The sequence below is a fragment of the Akebia trifoliata genome, chromosome 3 (genome assembly GCF_017979445.1).
Source record: "Akebia trifoliata isolate Shusen 1 chromosome 3, ASM1797944v1, whole genome shotgun sequence".
NCBI classification, from domain to species: Eukaryota; Viridiplantae; Streptophyta; class Magnoliopsida; order Ranunculales; family Lardizabalaceae; genus Akebia; species Akebia trifoliata.
Window position 1 is genome coordinate 54,551,237 of NC_141377.1, and position 20,888 is coordinate 54,572,124.

At 37.9% G+C, this 20,888-nt stretch overlaps 1 protein-coding gene across 2 annotated transcripts in view; it reads right to left on the minus strand.

Moving 5' to 3' along the window:
* Positions 1 to 20,563, minus strand: part of KEA2 (K+ efflux antiporter 2) — a 44,111-nt gene extending 23,548 nt beyond the window's left edge. Inside the window, exons 1-10 of one of the 2 annotated variants that reach the window (XR_015176945.1) lie at positions 18,987 to 20,563; positions 17,829 to 18,337; positions 16,584 to 16,755; positions 15,280 to 15,374; positions 11,072 to 11,204; positions 10,881 to 10,940; positions 10,657 to 10,776; positions 9,332 to 9,400; positions 7,901 to 7,966; positions 4,761 to 4,850 (exon numbers count right to left, since the gene is read on the minus strand). Coding sequence is in view for 1 of the 2 variants with exons in the window: in XM_086436884.1 (XP_086293010.1) it covers positions 4,761 to 4,850; positions 7,901 to 7,966; positions 9,332 to 9,400; positions 10,657 to 10,776; positions 10,881 to 10,940; positions 11,072 to 11,204; positions 15,280 to 15,374; positions 16,584 to 16,755; positions 17,829 to 18,337; positions 18,987 to 20,150 (2,478 nt within the window). In the remaining variant the exon portion in view is untranslated. The remainder of the gene's footprint in view (positions 1 to 4,760; positions 4,851 to 7,900; positions 7,967 to 9,331; positions 9,401 to 10,656; positions 10,777 to 10,880; positions 10,941 to 11,071; positions 11,205 to 15,279; positions 15,375 to 16,583; positions 16,756 to 17,828; positions 18,338 to 18,986) is intronic. The other variant, XM_086436884.1, reaches the window with a different exon arrangement.
* Between the last annotated feature and the right edge of the window lie 325 nt (positions 20,564 to 20,888).

A 20,888-nucleotide genomic window follows, 5' to 3' on the forward strand; every position in this document is an offset into this window, starting at 1 on the left:
TCATCCAACCACAGTACTCGGATTCTTTGATGGCCTCTGAGATATCTTCTTCTTCGATCACTGGTAATAGTAATGGATCGAGTGGTCCTCCTTCTCATCTGACCGACTTTCCCGGTATACAAATTACTACAGTTAAATTAAATGGTCCGAATTATCTTCTTTGGGCACGGTCAGTTGAAATGTTCATTGGTGGAAAAGGGAAGATTGGCTACCTTACAGGAGCGGACAAACAACCTGCACAGACAGATAGTTCTTACTCACATTGGTTTGCTAATGATTCTATGGTCCGTTCTTGGCTAGTCACTTCTATGCAACCACACATTGCGGCTGGTTTTATGTTTTCCCGACAGCAAAACAGATATGGGATTCCGCAAAGAGCATTTACTCGCAACGTCAGAACAACATCAGAATTTTCAACTTGGAGCGTGAGATTTCTCGTCTTTCACAAGGAGACTCTTCAGTTACCACCTATATATCACAGCTACGTGCTCGGTGGGAAGAGTTGACTTTCTATTCCTCGTCCTATGCCTGGAAGGACCCTCTTGATGAGACATTATATTCGTCGATTCTAGATAAGAATCGGGTTTTTCAGTTTCTAGCTGGTCTCCGGGATGAGTTTGAGTATGCGAGAGTTCATTTATTGGGTATGGACCCATTTCCATCCCTACAGACCGCATATTCGTATGTCTTGGCTGATGAGAGTCGTCGCGCTGCTGTCTTACCTCATTCTGCGGGAGATCACTCTGTTATGCTTACTCGTTTATCTTCACCGCAATCCTCTAGTGGGTCTATGCCTACCCGTCAGCGACATAAGTGTGATCATTGTGGTAAGTTGGGTCATGTGAAGGCTCGATGTTATGCACTTCATGGTCGTCCAAATCAGCAACGTCAACAGTCTCAACGACCTTCAGCTCATGCAGTTTCTCAGTCGACTACTGATTCAGCACCTCCCTCAGCTAGTACATCCTCATCAGACTTGGTATCTCTTTCCCAGGCTGAGCTTGACAAGTTCAGGAAATTCTTCAATCAGATGGAGACCTCATCTCAGCCGGTCTCTACATTCGCTCACTCAGGTAACTTTGCATCCGCACACAGTGTTTCCACCATTTCCTCACCATGGATCATTGATTCTGGTGCCTCCGATAACATGACCGGTACGTCCTCTCTATTTAATACTTATAGTATTTGTTCTGGTCATCGCAAGGTTCGCCTTGCTGATGGTTCATTGTCTTCTATAGCTGGTCAAGGTCATGTTCCTATTACATCTTCTTTATCCTTGACTAATACACTGCATGTTCCTCAACTCACTACTAACCTTATATCTGTTAGTAGCATTACAAAAAATTTGAATTGCAGTGTAATTTTTTATCCCTCTCATTGTGTCTTTAGGATCTGGGGTCGAGCAGGACGATTGGCACTGGACGTGAAGTGAATGGACTATATTTGTTGGACGTACCCGAGTTACCTAGCACTCATTCTGTTTCCCAGATTAGTAGTAGTAGTCAATCTAATAAGGCTCTTGTAATGCGTTGGCACTTACGCTTAGGCCACATTTCGTTTGGATATTTGAAACACATGTTCCCTACTTTATTTAATAATACCCATTTACTTGATTTTTCTTGTGAAACTTGTCAATTAGCTAAACATGTGCGTTCTTCTTATCCTGTTAGTATGAATACTACTGCACCTGCTATATTTGACCTAATTCATTCTGATGTGTGGGGTCCTTCCCCAGTCCCATCCACTCTAGGTTTTCGTTATTTTGTCTTATTCATTGATGACCATAGTCGTACCACTTGGGTCTATCTTATGAAACACAAGAGTGAGGTTTTTGGGATTTTTAAACAGTTTCTTGCTATGATTCGTACCCAGTTTGGTCGTACCATCAAGACCTTTCGTTCTGATCATGGTACTGAGTACACCTATAGTGAAGTCTTAAAACTTTGCTTAGATTCTGGCATTGAGCATCAAATGTCCAATGTTAAGACCCCTCAACAGAATGGTCGTTCAGAGAGAAAAAATCGTCATATTCTAGAGTTAGCTCGTGCCATCTCTATGGGTATGAACGTGCCACAGTCTTATTGGGCCGATGCAGTTCTTACTGCTGTTTATCTTATTAATCGAACCCCCTCTCGGGTTCTTCAGTTTGCACGCCCCTTTCTCAGCTTTGTCAAGATCGTCCCCTGTTTCCTCTTTCTCCGCGTGTGTTTGGGTGCGTATGTTTTGTTCAAATTCTTGACCAATCTCGTACTAAACTTGACCCTAAGGCTGTAAAATGTATTTTTTTGGGTTATTCCTCTACCCAGAAAGGCTACCGGTGTTACCATCCTCCCTCTCGACGGCGTTTCATTTCTCGCGATGTTTCCTTCTTCGAGCATACCCCATATTATAATGGGTCCGTTAGCACTCACTCTGAGTGGTTTCCCTTAGACTCCCCGGATGATCCCCTCCCTGGTTCCTTTCCTCTTCCTTTACCAGTTCCTCCATCTTCACCTCCTGTCCTTTTGTCACCCCCTCCTCTGCAGGTTTACTCTCGGCGTCCACGTGATACTACCATCACTTCTATGTCAGACCAGCTCGCCTCCTTGCCTTCAGATCCGCTTCCTTCTCTTTCCGGTGATGATCGTCCTATTGCCACTCGTAAGGGTAAGCGTACTTGTACTTATCCTATTTCTCATTTTATATCTGATTCTGCACTCTCACCCTCCTATCGGAGTTTTCTTGCCTCTGTTTCCGCTGTTTCTCTTCCTACAACTGTTGCAGATGCTATTGCCCATCCTGAGTGGCGAACTGCTATGATTGATGAGTTGAATGCTCTTGAAAAGACTCAGACTTGGGAACTTGTTCCTCTCCCGCCTGGAAGGAAGGCTGTAGGATGTCGCTGGGTTTTCACCCTTAAGCATAATCCGGATGGTACTATTGCTCGGTATAAGGCCCGTTTGGTGGCCAAAGGTTATGCTCAAACTTATGGGATTGATTATCAAGAGACCTTTGCTCCGGTTGCCAAAATGACCACCATTCGCGTTCTTCTTTCTATTGCCGCTATACGAGGCTGGCCTCTCTACCAGTTAGATGTCAAGAATGCGTTTCTCAATGGTGATCTTCAGGAAGAGGTTTATATGGTCCAACCTCCTGGGTTTCTTACCTCTGCTTCTCCTACACATGTTTGTCGTCTTCGTCGTTCTCTTTATGGATTGAAGCAGTCTCCCCGCGCATGGTCTGAACGCTTTACTAAGGCAATGCATCAATTTGGTTTCCATCAGAGTTCTGCTGATCACACCCTTTTCTTACGTCACTCTCAGGGTAAAACTGTCGCTCTGATTGTTTATGTTGATGATATTGTTATTACTGGAGATGATGATCATGGCATTTCTGAGGTAAAAACTTACTTAAGCCGTCAATTTGAGATTAAGGACCTTGGGTATCTTCGTTATTTTCTGGGTATTGAGGTTGCGCGGTCTCAGTCCGGTATATTTATCTCTCAGCGAAAATATGTCCTTGATTTACTCAGTGCCTCGGGGCAGCTTGGTTCTCGTCCCGTTGATACTCCTATTGAGCAGAATCACAGGTTGGCTGATTCTGAGGGGGAGTGTGTGTCGGATATTGGGCAGTATCAACGACTTGTGGGAAAATTGATCTATTTGTCTATGACTCGCCCAGACATTGCGTATGCTGTTAGCGTTGTAAGTCAGTTTATGCACTCGCCTCGGACATCTCATCTTACTGCAGTCTATCGTATCCTTAGATATCTTAAGGGATGTCCTGGTCGAGGTATTTTATTCAGTAATCATGGTCATTTTCGTGTTGAGGCATGGACAGATGCAGATTATGCTGGTTCAATGACTGATAGACGTTCTACTTCTGGGTACTGTACCAAAGTAGGTGGTAACTTGGTAACTTGGCGCAGTAAGAAGCAGGATGTGGTTTCTCGGTCGAGTGCTGAGTCAGAATACAGGGCTATGGCACTTGGAGTGTGTGAGTTGTTGTGGCTCAAGATCTTATTAGATGACCTGTGTCTTCCTGTACCAGTCCCTTTTTTACTATATTGTGATAATAAATCAGCTATTAATATAGCGGCAAATCCGGTTCAGCATGACAGAACTAAGCATATCGAAGTTGATCGTCATTTCATTAGAGAAAAGATTGTTTCTGGACAAATTTGTACTCCCTTTGTTCCTACCTCTCAACAACTTGCTGATGTGCTTACTAAAGGTGTTAGTAAAATCACCTTTGAAGGTATCTTGTCCAAGTTGGGCGTCGTTGATATCCACGCACCAACTTGAGGGGGAGTGTTAAAATAAGTAGTAGTGTCCTTTTTGGTCTTTTCATCTATTTTAGATTATGTAACCTTTAAAGCCTAATTAGGGCTAATTAATCAGATATCAAGTTTCTCTCTTTTTTAATTTACTTCCATTTAACTATGGAATTAAGGTTTGTAATAATTACCAGATGTATTAGATCATGATTCATCTGGGTCTAAAAATAACTAAATATTGATTTAAAAATACATAATTTAAGAGAAGATGCAAAATGATAGTTCCACGTAGTGGACACCAACTAACACTCCAACAGATCAATTATTATAGATAGTATAATCAAGTACAAACCCTAAGATGCATGATAGAGCTGTTAGCTTCCTCACCGGTCTAAGTAAGATGATGTAAGTGACTTATAAATAACAATTGCCCAGAATCATCGACACATTGGTTCTATCACTTCTAATGCAATAAAACTATATCTTATAAATATGAAGATATTACCAGGCGCCCTCCAGCAATTATAGCAACAATAGCAACTATAGCCTTGACAGCGGCCAGTCCAAGAGCTTCAGCTATGGCTTGAAAACCAATCTGGACACAGCACACAGTTAACCAGAGAAATATAAATAGCAATGACGGTGGTAGTAGCAGTAATGCTTAAATCCATGCTGTGTCTACAAATATCTGATTCATGCTTTCTACAAAGGAACTATTCTAATCAATATCATTTACAAGAACATACTTGAATTTGACGATTTTAAAGTTCATCCACAAACATGTCCTGCTTTATGAATAACTAAAAAAGCTGCACCCGAGACCTAATTACATTACATAAAAAACCAAGCAGGTAATTTTTTGATAAGTAATATTTCACTAATAAAGGGTTGAGAATTGAGATGACCAACCCAAGAAAGACCAGACCACGACAAGCACTATTCTGGGAAATGCTGCAAACGGACTTCCACCTCCCCACAAAATCTTCAAAGAAACTGAAAACTCCTTAAATATTTTACTCCAAAAATAGAAGAGACCCATGATTGCAATGAAAATATGTTTCTTGCATTTGGGAGCCGGTGGTAGATCGGGTTAGGAGTAGGTGCGGTCGTGTAAAGATATCTTCCAAAAGGAGGCAAATTGATGCTAATCAAGAGTACCCTCTCGAGTATTCCCATTCATTTCCTCTCTTCATTCTCTTTACCCAAGGAGGTCGAACTCCGGCTTGAGAAGTTAATCAGAGACCTTTTATGGAATGACGGTTTAGGCAACCGCAAGTTTCATATGGTAAATTGGAAGTTTGTTTGACGTCCAAAAAAAGGATGTGGGTTGGGGTTAAGGAAGTTTAAGTAGTTCAACCAAGCTTTATTGGGAAAATGGCTCTGGAGTTTTGGGGTAGATCGCGACAGTCTCTGGTGGAGAGTCATCAAAGAAAAATACAAGGAGGATCCTATGGGTTGGGAGTGTTTTCGTATGGTTGTAGTTTTTGGAAAGGGATCTAGAACTTGACCAAGGAGTTTAGGAGCACATCCACTTTAAGGTCGGAAATGGTTCGAAAGTGCTTTTTTGGGAATATAGTTGGTGCAACGAATCCCCTCTTTAGGATCTATTCCCAAGGCTCTTTGCTCTATCAAGGAAAAAAAAGCTTTTGGCCAGCTCAAATCAACAAAATGGAGGGTCAAAAGTAAGTTGCAAATATCACAACCACATGGTGTCAACAAGTTGGTATCCTTTTCTCATGGAAAACATCCAATTCTCTAAACAAGGTTCAAAATATCATTTTGTTTCACTGTCCCATTAAGCTTAAATAATTTCAATGCTTAATTAAGCTATAAGTTGTTGGTTAACTTTTATGTACTATGAAAAAGCATATACCATAAAAAGGTTCAAACCTATTTTTTATGCTTAAATTAGGATTCTTGCACAACACCATGCAAATGCTATCTGTAGAACGAGATGTTTCAGCTGAACTTGCACAATACTTGAACATGATTCAAAGACCTATCTTGGCTTGAAAGAGATGTCACATGAGATATTTCATTGTCTAATATCACTTTCAATCTCTCTCTAGTACAGTTACAAGTTCGCCGTCCAGAGAAGTCCGTAATTAAAACTGCATCAAATGATTGAGCTTTATCTAGTGAATGAACAGAAAAATTAATTTTGAAAAGAATTATATTGATTGTTGGCATGTTGACAGTTCATCCCTTGTGTAGCTGCATGTTTTCTCTCTGACTAGGACTGGGGCAAACATCATGAGCTTCAGTGTTCCAAATAAAAAATTTACAATCTGATTATCTGAGAAGATACCATAGTAGGTATTGAAGAATCATTACATGACATTTTAATGAAATTTGAAAGATATTGAGAAACTATCTTATAGGGAACTTGAGATGCATCTATTTTGTGTCGGGGGTCTTGCATACATAACTACACAAGACATCATCTCACCACCTTTTGTGGAAATCGTTAATACCATATGCATATAGCCAGCCCAACAGAACCAACTGAATTGAGCATTGGGTTACAAATTGAGAGGGAGTGGGGATATCATATGAAAACATCAATGACGCTCAAGAAGAAAGTTATCCTAAGGATAATGAATTCGTGCTTGTTCAAAATGTTAATATAGGATTTATTATTTTGGAAATGGGATGGAAAAACAAGACATTTTTTCTTTAAATATGGATGAATGGAAGTTTTACTCCCAAAGAAGCACCTACAAATTTTTATTTTTTTTTCTTTTCTTTTTTAATTCCTTTTCCACATGCAGAAGGATATTAAATTTTGCGGGAAATCAAAACAGGTCTAGGGTTACTGTACATCAGTACCTTTTATTTATACTTTTCATGATAAATTAGCAAAACTAAAGAAAAAGAACAAAGAAATAGCATTGAAATGCAATTTCCTGCGACCTATCATTCCCTCAAATGGTTCAGAAAACATAACATCATCAATAAAAGTTGAGAATCTCTTACGATAATTGAACATTATCACATAGAAGACATAAAACAAATAGTGGACATTCTACAAAAGCATTTAGCAAATGAATTAACAAAAAGATTTATGTCCACTGCTATTTGTAATGAAGAATTGGAGCTGAACTGATTGTGAATCTCCAGCATGACAACTGGAATAGATTTAGAATTGATTATTTTGATAAATAGAATAGATTTAGAAGTCAATCAAATATATATATATATATATGAAGAATTCACTTTGAAGTGTCAGGAATCAGTATATCCCACTCTATGGCATATTATCCTAAACCTTTGCTACCCCAGAACTGATGGTGTTCCACTACATCGCTAGCAAAAGCAAAAGGTCTAGTCCAAGAACACTAGCCCAACTATGGGAGATAAGGTAACATGGATGCCTTTACATCGCCAAAATAATAATAATGTAAGTTGCCAGAACGAAAATTTCCCATCAATTTTCACCAATTGACTCACACTACAGATGTCTACCAGTAAAAAAATTATCAACCTGTTTAAGCTCTTGCATACCATTCAGTATTCATATAGTTTTGATTTTGTAATATATCTGAAAGCATTAAAACATGTACTCAAAACATGACATTGAGAGTAATCAATTGATTGACAACAAAATGCATAACAGAAGTAATTTAAGGGGAAAAATAAAGTTACCCCTCCTTTGGAAGAATTTGGAGAAATCAGAGGAATCAATATTAGCAAAACCACAACAGCCAAGTCCTGGAAAGAAAAGAAGATGAATAAAAAATACCCATTAGGTTCAAGGGTAAAAAGAAAACAACAACACAAAGTAAGAACCATCCCTTGTACAAATTTCATAGAATTATAGTTCCTAATAACTACCTTCACAAATGATACAAAGTGCAATAGAAAAGCTTAAATAATAAATATTAAGGAAATGATTTTGATGCACACAAATAAAAAGGTGATGAATTAGGTAGTCGAATTACCAAGATGATGAACTAAGCTTTGCCTGGTTGTGGAGGTTTAGTGTAGATCATAAGTCTTTGGAAGATACTTATCCTAACTAAATATGGGCCTGGGAATTTGGGGTGGGAAAGTGGCACAATGGGATCATCATGTGGGTGTGATGTGTGGAAATGTGCTCTCAAAGTCTTCCTAAGTTTTGCGAGAGGATAGCTATCAAAGTAGGTAAAAAGAACATTCAGTTCTAGGAGAATTTGGATTCTGGAAGAACTTCAATAATTGGGAAGTTGATTCGCTAGCAAGTCTTGTTTATTAAATACATGGCATCCCCACTTTTATTTTTTGGATGAAGATCATCAAGTTTGGGAGAGGAGCTGTGCTGGATCTTTCTTAATCAAATCATCTTAACAAGCCCTAGCTTATGTGCTACCCATCGATTTTCTAGCTTTAGCTATCAGAAGCTCCCTAGTACCATCCAAAGTCTTTTTCATCAGGGCATCTGCCACAGATAGAATTCTTACTTCAGATCAAGTCTTTTTCTAGCTTTGTTTCCAGCAAAATGGAGTTTGACCCATTTTGTTGTTTGTTTGGGCATCTGGAAGGAGAGAACTAGTCATGTTTTAGACGGAAGGAGCACTCGATCCATGAGATTACTATCAACATTTTATGCTTCATCTTCTTCTAGTGAAACTTTTTAAGGATTTCAAGGGCTTCATTTTTTTTAGGTTTTACGTTCAGATGCCACCTAGTGAGTGTGGAAAGCACGTTAGTTATTTGGAATTTTCTTCCTGTTTGTTCTTTCTGTGTTATTGTTCTTTCACTGGTTCCCATATTGAGTAGATCTCTCAACCTCGTTCTCTTCTTTGAATTTGATTTTAACAAATCTTATATCTGTAAAAAGGGGCAGCAAGAAATGCATATCAATATGACATCATTTTCCAATACACAAGGCATGCTTGTTAAATGTATAAAGTAACATAATGGTAACTGTATCATATAGCAGGTGCATACATGTACAAATTTCATGCGATGCTCAGTCAACTAGATGAATGTATAAAGAACCACAAAGTCTTAACTTGACCGCAAAAATCCTCGTGGTAATCTTCTTTACTGGAAAACCTATCAAACTAATATTCATCCAAAAATAGAAGGATATACCTGAAAAAGTAAAACAGAAAAAGTAGCGCGCCCATGGCGTGATGTGCTCTCACCTCTTTCCTGCAATACCTGCATAAGACGAAGAGGGAAATCAATTAACCATCACCTAGAATTCTTGATTACTGAAACTCAACTAGAAGCATAGAACATACTTGAGTAAACAACCACTTCAAGTAAACTGTTCCACAAGGTTGAGTCTTTTTTTCTAAAGACAATATGAAAGTTGGTGTATAATTGTTCCTAAAGGGATTAGATTTCAACATATACTTGGTGTAATTGCAGAATCCCGTGAACCATTGAGTTTTTGAACGTAAGTTGTGCCCTAGGCCACTAGGTCAAATTTCATGCCGCAAATTCTGCAGCGCAAAACTTCCTTTTCCCCCAAGTCCCATTAAGACTCCTCAAGCCATTTGGTGTCATCTACCACCGCATTTATGTTCAAAACTTGATCCATTTGAAATGGTTGTACATTGAAAGTACCCCCATTTTCGCATCTGCTACTACTTGAGAAACAACACTGAAATGCACAACTTCTTTAGATCTCGTTCCCCCTGCACTATGTTGTACAAAAGTCAACCTCCAGAAGGGAATATCCCCCAGTCTGTCCTACCACCCTCCAACACAGTGTCCTTCCTCTGGCTAAAATGTATAAAACCCTGTATGTGGAACTTCTTCTCTAGGATATTGTCTTTCCAACATTCATGTTACTGCTCATAATAGCATTTACCTAGAAAACCCATATTTGAGCAACGGCTCAACATCAATATTGAACTCTTAAGAAAAACGCATAAAAGGTCCAAAAATATCTTCTATATAATTAATGATATTTGCCGATATCCAAGACCTCTCTGGTAACCCCGAAACCCAAGCAATAAGGTCGCTTGAATATCCGCCCATAACTAAGGAGGTGCCAACCAAAAGGATTGGAAGAATCTTAATTCTTCTGACGATACCCTCACAATCTAATCAGGGATTACCAAAGGCACCCCATCAAATTTAAGCTTTACTTTATCTGTCTCCTTCAAAAAAGATGGAGATAGTTATTTCCCAAAAAGACATTGGAAGAATGTATATCATGGTTAAAAAAAATTAAGACTCTCAGTCCACTCAGAATTGACACATGCAAATGTTGGAATAAAAAAATGTCAAAATGCCCACAGGAAATCCACCGAATTTGACACTTACGCAATGTGTACTTCACCAACATAGAGAAATCCTTTTTAAAAAAATACTGTAGCTATTAAAATAAGAACCACCATGATAATAAAATAGCCAACGGCACAATTTGTTTAAAATAGAGTTAAAAAAATCCAAACGATTCTTGCCTGCAGGACAACAGCTGTTGAAGATAATGCAAGGCCATTCCCAACGACTATTGCTGCAGGACCAGGTAGTCCAGAGACAAAATGAGCAACTAAGCCAATCACCACTGCAGTAACTAAAACCTGCATTAGTCATGCACACTTAATTAATAAACTATAATTCAAATACATGCAAAAATAGTTTGGAGATTAGGACGTAGCACATTTATACGAAGCCTGCTAATTACCTGAGCGGAGCCCAATCCAAAAACATACTTCTTCATGGAGCTCAACCTTTCCACAGAGAGCTGCAAAATGCAGATCAAAATTTTCTTCTCAACTCTTTATGAAAGAATGCAATGGAACAAAAAGCTATTAAGCAATTGTAAACTGGAAAAAGACCAAACTGAAACTGATTAAGAGATATCAAGGAAACCACCTCAAGACCAATATTGAATAACAAGAAAACAACTCCAAATTCAGCAATCGCCTTTGTTCCATGTACGTGACGAATGATTGAGAGACCGTAGGGCCCAATCAAGATACCAGCAGCCAAGTACCCTAGTACAGGACTACCTAAACATTGCAGCAATTAGAAGAGACACCAGTCACACACTCACACTTACACAATTTAACAAAAACAGGGCATATAAAACTTTAGAAGGGATATAAAGGACCCAACACATGCAGATAATGTCTCTAGCGTGGAGGAAACTAGCGATGAACATTTTGTTGGCAAAACCAGAAACAACAATGTTAGTAACAAATCAACAAAGCATGACACAAATCCCTACCCAAAAATCAGTTGATGGGATAATCTTTTAGATGAATCAAGCAGTTCAGGAAACTCATTAATTTAACTAAGTCCATGTTAATGATCATAAAAGAAACTAAGACAGGATTGAAAAGAACTATGATATGATGACAACCATCTATTGTCTCAGAACAAAAGTACATGGAATTTCCAGTTCAGGAGTTCATGATATGGATTTGGAATGACTGAACATGGAATATTGGCTTTAGGAGGAATCTGAATGATTGGAAGATTGGCTTAGTTTCCAGCTTACTTGCTATGATGCCCAGAGACATTGTAAGATATGGCTCTTCATTTCCAAAAAATCTAGGACACGGATACAAGTATCCCATCTAATAGTTCCATACCAAGATTAAGTTCTCCCTGACAACTAAGTGTCTGGTATTTAGATCAAGTCAAATGCGATGGAATTTCTAATGTTGTAGATATTTGTATATTAAGATGAAGGTGCCAACTTGCTAAGTTGGTAAGGTTTATAATTACTGATAGCACAGCCTGGGTTCAAAACCAACCTACACCTACTAATTTCTGATGATTAGTCTGTTTTCCTTTGAAAAAGGCCATATATGCAGTATCAAATTGACTAAATTTATCAAACCAAGCCCTAGGTAATTGTTTCAAGCCATAGATTGTCTTGTGAAGTTTACACACTTTTTGTGACTCCCTCTAAGCAACAAACCCAGGTGGTTGCTCCATGTAAATTTCTACCAAATCATTGCAAAGAAATGCATTCTTCACATCTAATTGAATAAGGACCACCCCGGCTACAAATATTACAACTCCAATGGAATTCGGATTGGCAACCGGAGAGAAGGTTCCATACCTGCACACTAAGATAGGTCCAAATACCTTGAATTTGGCTAAGGCATGGGATAACCTTGCATACTAAGGACACATGTAGCCTCTAAATGTGTGTGCTTTGCCATCCTAGATTGTTTCTATCCAAGGCTTGGCAACCAGCATTGGAGGTTTCAAAGGCCTTGACCTTCAATAAGGCTGTGTAACTCTGCATGTGGATAGGGACCATGAGGCCCCAAGTTAAAATCTCTGAAGACTTGATATTTAAATCTCTACAACCAATTTCGATAATATTTGACAAGAGATCATTTGATGACAAAAGATTTTCAATAGTCACTGCCATTAAACAAGGATGACGCAAGAAGAAGGGATGTTCAAGAAAAAAACTTGGCTTGGGAGAATGACATTGTGAGAGACTATATATTCAACAGAAATAATAGAGTGAAATGGAGTTTTTGAAACGCAATGGATAACCCAATCTCAGGTGTTAGTTTCTTATTAAATAGAGGTGGTATATATGGTTACATAACTACCCTAACTACATCAACATGATTTGGTGCATCTCGATACACCTAAAAACAATACAACCTAACTTTTTTTTTTTTGTAGGTTTAGCAAATGAAGTTGAGTTCAAGGGGGTTTGAACCTAAGAGGTGGGACCAACACTCCACACGTCGCACCACTTAGCTAAATTGGCACTTCACAATGCAACCTAACCATCTTAACTACATAATCTAATCTTACCTAACATGATTCAGTGCATTTTGATACACCTTAATAAATTGCAACATAACTAAAATTATAACCCCTCCCGCAATTGCATGTTCCTTTGAAGAAGGAACGTTGATGACATAATATCAATTACTTCGTTTTCTTGACTCGATTATTGCCCAAAAACATCGATTGTGCTCGTTGGAGATCACCACTGATTTGTTGATGAATCTGGTTACCAATTGTGTGCCTTGATTGATAGTTGCTTGAGAAAGATATGGATGATATGACCATGATGGATGATGACAGTAGCAACAAACATTGGTGAATGACCAGAAACTTTATATCTAAGTGCGAAAACAGATCAGGGGATGCTAGTTGGTGGTAAAAACGACGAGAAATGGTAACAACAATGGTAAGTGATAATAACAATAACTTCAGTGGATACAGTTATCTTTATGTCTTTCTTCTGGTAGTTTTCCACCCTTTTTCATGGAGATGGTTCTGGACTCGAACCTCAGTAGAGAAACAAAGGGAATGAAAAAAAAAAAGGTGTTTGAGATGGGTCATTCGACCATGCATATGACATGCTTGGTGAAATGCCCACATGAAAAAACTGATGGTGGTGGGACGATTTAGTGCACATGTTGACACAACCAAGAACAATAAGAGGAAGAGGATCAAGATGCATTGGGTAGGGTACAAGAATCACTATGTGTTATTGTTGGTAACACTGCTTGTACTTAGAAAACTTGTGGTTGTGAATTTTTTTCTTGAAGAATAAAGGTAGATAAAATGGAGATGAGAAAGTTATGGATGGGGGGTCACAATAATGGAAGGTTGAGAACAAAATAAAAATAAATGATAGAACGAGTTTGAGAATGGAAATTGAGATGGGAGTAAGGCTTAAAGATAAATGGAGAAGGGAGAATCATGGCCAGGCAGATTGCAAGATCGAAACCGGCTATGGCTCTGATACCATGTGAGAGACTATCAATTCAACAGAATAATATAGTGAAATGGAGTCTTTGAAATGAAGTAGATAACCCAGATCAATCGATCTCTTCTATGTGTTTGTTATTAAATGGAGAAGATGGGTACAGGTGGTCCAATAACTACCCCAACTACATCAACATGATGTGGTGCATCTTGATACACCTTAATAAATTACAACATGACTAATATTCTAATATAATAGAATCAGTTAAGAACGTCTTGAAGATAAAGAGTCGATTCATTTTTCCAAAATTCAATAGTAGAATCCATTAAAGTATGGTAACCATAATTTATAAAAGGAGCTGCACTGGCTTATAAAGTCACATCATTACACTTGTCTTATAAGGACAAATCATGATCATCATCAAAGCCTTATCCCAATTTTTTTCTTTTCATAGATAGAAAGATTTCATAAAGAAAAAGGGTGGTAAATACAAGTAAGAAGGGAGACTCTATTGATGGTCAAGGAGACTATTTAAAAGAGAAACAACCCATACAGCAGACAACACAAGAAACATGTCAACTGCCTTGTAAGCCGACGATAGGCTTTCCAAAGACAACTTAGGAACACAAACTCAAAATATCATGGAATCCCATCTAAAAGTACTCGAAAATATCCCCTTGACACCTTGTAAAGCTTAAACCATTGGAACATGGATGCTTTGACATTCACAATTGTATCACCAACTGTACCTTCCTTCCCATTGAAGGCTATGTAGTTCCTTTCTTTCTAAACACCGCAACAAACTGTGAATGGTAACATATTCCAAAGGACTCTGCCTCTATAACTAAAAGCATCTCCCATGTCACAAGAATAAATAGTAGAGAAAGTAAAGAATTTAAAATTTTGGTTGAAAAAAACAGCAAATTTGGAGAGAAAGCATATACATGTTGTGCTGCAGCTTATTATGCAAACTTATCTGTAGTGTTTTTTTTAATGATTTCAGCATCCCACCAGAAAAATAGGGTCTAACCTACGACAGATAAAATGACTGCCATTTGTGACAAAAACAAATTAAATTTCCTGTTCTCTACAGATAAACACTGAAGTAATATTCAGAAAGAAGCATGTCAACTCAGTTGCAGCTCCTTCAAGCTCTATGTAGCATTTCAGCATAATTCATGGTAAAATCAAACAGGCATGACTATGGCAAATGAGTGTAATAAAATCTAAAAGACAATAATATTATTCAGCTGCTAAGAGAAGATAGAATAATGCAATCCAATTCATTGCTTGACCACCTATAACATTAAAGAAGAATAAATAAGATAGAACAAAATACTAAATGGCATCATGTTTAAAGGCGGATTAAAATGTACAAGATGACCTACCTCCAGGAATTCTTTGAAATATAGGAACAAATATGACACTTGCAAGCAGCAACCACAGCATGTCAAAGAGGGAAGCCTCCTCTTCGTTTATCTGAGAAGAAAGTAGAATGGTGGTTGGATAAAAAAAAATAAACTACTCAAGAGTTCCAAGAAACAATGCAGAAGAAAATTCAGGCAGTCCCAAGAATCAATGATAGGTTGTTTAAAAGGGGAAGGGGCTGTTGGGGAAGGGATTATAGAAGTTTCATTCAGATTTTGTTAAGGGGTTGATTCTAAGGTTGGGAAAAGGGACAGGTGAGATTTGGGGAAGTTAGATGGTGTGGTGAGGGAGCCCTCATGTCAATTTTTCTACAAACTTATGCCCTATTGGACAAGATGGGAAATCTTGTTCAAGATTTGATGGTGTGCCAATTCTTCCTGGCATTTTGATTTCATAAGAAGGATTAATGATTGGGAGGTTGATGTGGTTTTTACTCTTCTATCAAATATGTCGAGATGTTCTTTAAGATCATTTATAGAGCTTTCTCCCATCTGTATCAGTGGTTTTCATGAATTTGTTTTTTTAGCGTGGAGAACAAGGGTCTGGGCTAAAGTCTTGTTTTTCCTATGGACTGCCTCTAAATAAAATTTTAACCATTGATAATTGTAGAAAATGAATTTTCTAGTTCATGATTTTTGCTTTCTATGTAAGAGAGTTCTGGAGCTGTGAACCATCTTTTCTTCATTGTCCCATAGCCAAGGACATGTGGTGCTCATTCTTTTTCGAATTCCTTATGGCTTGAGTGTTTCCCAATTCTACATGGATGTATTCACAGCTTGTATTCAACATTCTCTTCGAGGGGCTATATCTTATGGAGAATGCTCCCTTTTGTGATTTGTGGGGATATTTGGAAGGAAAGACATGCAAGGGTGTTCGAAAGGAAAGAAGAGGCCATCCACAAGATTTTGCTCGACATTAAAGCCTTGATGTTCCTTTTGTCCAAGAAATTCAAGGAATGTCGGGATATTCTTCGAAAAATTGGTGCTTGATTAAGGTTTCATTTTAAATTTCAGAGACGTAGATTAGATTAATTTTCAGTTTTATATAATGTTTTTTACTGGGTTTCCTAGGTAGGTTCGCTCAACCTCCAAGGTGCTTGTGTTCTCCATTTTCTTTTGGCTTCATATATAATCAGTTTATATCGATTGAAAAAACACAGGCAGGTACTAATAAAAAATCTACAAAAAGAAAATGTTTAACAAAAAATGATAAAAATGTAGACCAAAAATCAGAGTTAACCAAAACAAAATAGGCATGAACCTCTTGATGAGGTAGCATCTCAATTAGTTTCTTCACTCTCTTAGGGAATCTACGTATTTGTTGGACCAAAGGCCTTGCAGTTGAGGATACTTCTTCAAAACTGGTACTAATTACATCTGGCTGTTGTAGAAGCTGATTAGTCCTTTCTGCTCTATTCATAAGAAAGTTGACCCTACAATAAATTGCATCCTTTGTGCTCAGAAAAAGGTAACATTTGCACCAGTCATAATAATATAGCTCTAAAACAAACATAAAAAGGATGAATAAAATAAAGTTAAGAAAAAAAATCAATGAAAGAACTAAAGAAGCAGAGGCCATATGTCGGAAAAAAAAAAGTCTTTTGTACATCGAAAATAAAATAGCATGAAGGTTTTTCATCAGCTGATTACAGTTAGACTAGAAAAGAGATCTTTTTAACAAAAGGAAAACACCATTTACTAACTACGGAACAAGCCTTTCCCATGCACAACTAAACAACTGTGTTTCTTAGGCCTTCTAAATGTACTCTTTTAACAAGCTACCATAAAGGAATAATTTTCAACACAAAACTTCATATAGTGAAGGGCAGTCTAGTCCATTTAATTACTATTGTCTTCAATTTAGCTATATTTATAAGGAAATTATTGGCTACAAGTAATATATTTTATTTAAATAAAAACAATTAGGGGTCATGTAGCAAATTCTTCTTCTTCTTCTCCATCCTTTCTATAAACCCAAAATCTTGTTAGAGAAAAATTTAAATTTGTTATTAGATTAATATTGTTCACCATCGTATTGTCCATTGTTTTACTGTTCAGCACGAGTATATGAGATTACAAAAAGCTTCAACTGGCTGACATTTCAGCTAAAGGAGTTAGTAAAGCTCAAGTATATGAGATTCTCCGCAACTTAGGCATGATTGATATTATTGCTCCAACTGGAAGGGGGGTTTGTGAAGGTTAGTTGGTCCATTATATTACTGTTGTCATCTTTGGTAATTAGTCATATTTGAGGGATTTATAGTCCACAAGTATTACAACTTGTTTACATAAAGCCAGTTAAGTGTCATGTAGGAAAACATACGATTTCCTTGTTTGACGACTAAAAGAAAACAGGTTATTGAAGGTTTCTTGTGTAAAGTTATGAACACAAATAAAAGTAACTCCACACTGCAGAAGTCTTACATGATTGTGATAGAAAGAGAAGGGAATAAAAAAGGAAAGAAATAATGAGCTGGAAGAGGCCAAGGTTGATGGTAATGCATACCCTGTCCCTAATAGTAGTGCACCAATAACCAGCTTGGGCAATTGTTTCCTTGCATTCACAATGATTCTTTGAAAGACTGAAGCCGGCGTAAACTCAGTCCCATCTACTGTGAAGAATGAAGCAGAAAAAAATCGAGAAGATTTATTCAACAATTGTTTTGGAGCACTGAGAGGTGAACTATCTTTAGTAAAATCCTTATGGGTTTCCTGCTTCTTCGACTGAAAAGCGTTCTTTGACTTCTCCATTTCAGCTTCAGTTTCTTTATCGGAATCGACACTCAACTTCCCATTCTCTTTATCAAGCAAATCAACAGACAGATTTGACTCATGAAAACTCTGTCCACTTACATCAGATTGGTGATCCAATGAAAGCTCAGTACCAAATGAAGCATCCTCAGTTGATCCTTCTCCTTCTCTTTCAACACAAACATCACCAGCAATTTCTTGACTCACCTTCTCCTCCATACCAAGAGACTCGTCTCTCACCAGCTGTTCTTGGGACGATACTACCTGTGAGATTTTTTTTTTTTTTTGGATAAGCGAAAATACATACATATAAAGAAAAGGAAAGATATAAGGATAATTGAAACTCTCATGGAGGTCAAGGAGACCTATCAAGGTACAACCAGAACCGACAAGAAAAAATACGAACCCAAAAACGGTACAGAAACAACAAATGGTACAACAAACTACCTCATGTAAGAGCATTTACAATGGAGCAGTTAGCGGTTCTACTTGTGTCAGACTCACTAACGTTAATTCATTTTTTACGCCAAACCCACCCTTTAGTCTGTCAAACTTTAAAGAACTTGTCAATTGTTACTGACAATTTAGCTAGTCATGTTGGAGTTCTACTTGTGTCAGACTCACTAACGTTAATTCATTTTTTACGCCAAACCCACCCTTTAGTCTGTCAAACTTTAAAGAACTTGTTAATTGTTACTGACAATTCACCTTCTCCTCCACATCTATTTTCCAACTCAACCAATATTTAACATGTACAATGGAGTTCAGTGGGGATTTTTTTGTTAGTGGGTAGTAAAGATGATTATCTGGCACCTTTTTGTGGCTGTTTTTTAAGGGTTCCATTGGAATTGCTTTAATCAAGGATGGGCATCTAAAAACAAAATCCTGAAAGAAAGTTGCTTCAAGAAGGTACCTGTGGGTATTTTGCAGAAACCAACATATCAACATTGGAATTGGAGAGAAATTTATCGGCTCTTTGTAAAGCAATTTCTGCATCGTTGACACGTTGCATAGCTTCGAGTTCAAAAGCAACAGCTTGCTCTGCAAGAAGCATTATATTTGCAACATCTTCTTCCGCTTTCAAGGCATTCATTTGTGCTTTCTCTGCAACCTCACACAACCTATCTACTTCCTTCTGCATCTCCTCTTTTTTGCCCTGTAATCGTGTCAACTCCACCACACAATTCGTCAAATTATGTCTACTGTCCTTAATCTCATCCTGAGCCATTAAAAGGGCCTCCTCTTCTTCCCTCAATGAACTCGCTTCATCATTCAATCCCTCACTTTCTGTGTTGCTATCTGTAGAAACTCCTGGAGATAAAGATTCTAGGGCCAACTGGAGCCTTGCTTCAGCCATCGAAAGGGCCATGGTCGCCTTCCCAACGGCTTCTTTTGCAATAGTTTCTTCATTAATAATTTCTTGTACGGTACTGAGGGTTGTGTTGACATCGTTCCAAGCATTCGTTGCTTCGTCTTTAAGAGCAATTGCAGCTTCTGATATCTTCTGAGCTTTCTCCTCAAACATAGTACTGTTGAGCTGAGCAACTTCTAATTCCCTTTGAGCTTTCTGAAGCAATTCCCTTAAATCCTCCACATTAGGGCTAACGCCTTCAACCTCTATCGAAGTATTCGACTCTGCATCAGAAATTGATTCAACCTCTAGACCTTCCGCGGACGAATTCTCTCCATTGGGACTTCCAATAATTTCGATATTTCGACCGTTACCATCAATGTACGCTAAAGAATCACTGCTTTGACACTGAATCCGCAATAATTTGCTCCGAACATTGGCAGAATTACCGAAATTTCCATTCAAAGGTCTTCCCAGAGGTGCTGTTGTCCATAAAAATCTATCAAAATCTCCACTCAAATTAACAAAACCACTAACCGAAGGACCGCTCTTCTTCCTTTTAGATAAACATGATTTCGAGAAAAGCTTTCGATCACCAAGACAACCATAACCCACGACTCTAAATCTGATTCTTGGCTGCAATTTTAAAAAATCCAATCTCCTAGAACTGTTTCTGTCACCACCATAAAACACATTCGGATGTCGTAAACTGCAAGCAGAATCCATATTTCCACTCAATCAATCCAAAGTGATGATCTGTTTATCACCAAAATCAAACGAAAAATTACTACTCCCATAAAAAATTTCACGGTTCAAACATTCCAAATTTCTAAAACAAGAATTCAACTCGAAATCTTGAATCAAAGAACGTGAAGAAAAAAGAAATCGATGATGATTGAGTCGAATCTGAGTGCTTCTGGCAGTAATTGAGTTCGTTATTGCTACTGTAGAGTTAACAATAACAGAAAGTGAGGATGAAATTTGTGCCAGAGAGTAGAGATAAGAGTACTACTGAGATATCAAGCGAAGAGAACTTGAAGCTCAGAGTTGCAGAAATCCATGGCGGAGTTTTAGAGAATTAGGGCTAAAAAAAAATGGAGGAAATCTGGAAATACGAACCAGTAATATCAACAGAAATGATTTCTAGTTTTATAATTGCTCTCACGTGTCCGAGAGTAAGAGGGGAGGTTTGGACACGTACCTTTCGGGTTTGGTGAAAATATCTGAGATACCCCGTGTTTTGAAACTGATGAAATATCCCTTGACCTTGGTCTTTTGTGAGAAACTAACGTAAAATGACCTATATTTCCTCATCTTCTACCACTTGATTCCATCATCACATTAGATACATTTGTTTTCATCTCCAACCTAATATTCAAATATTTTAACCTCTTCTTCAACCTGAAGAGCAAGACAAGATTTTGGATAGAAAAAGCCTAAGGGTTTGTTTGATTGCATGAAAGA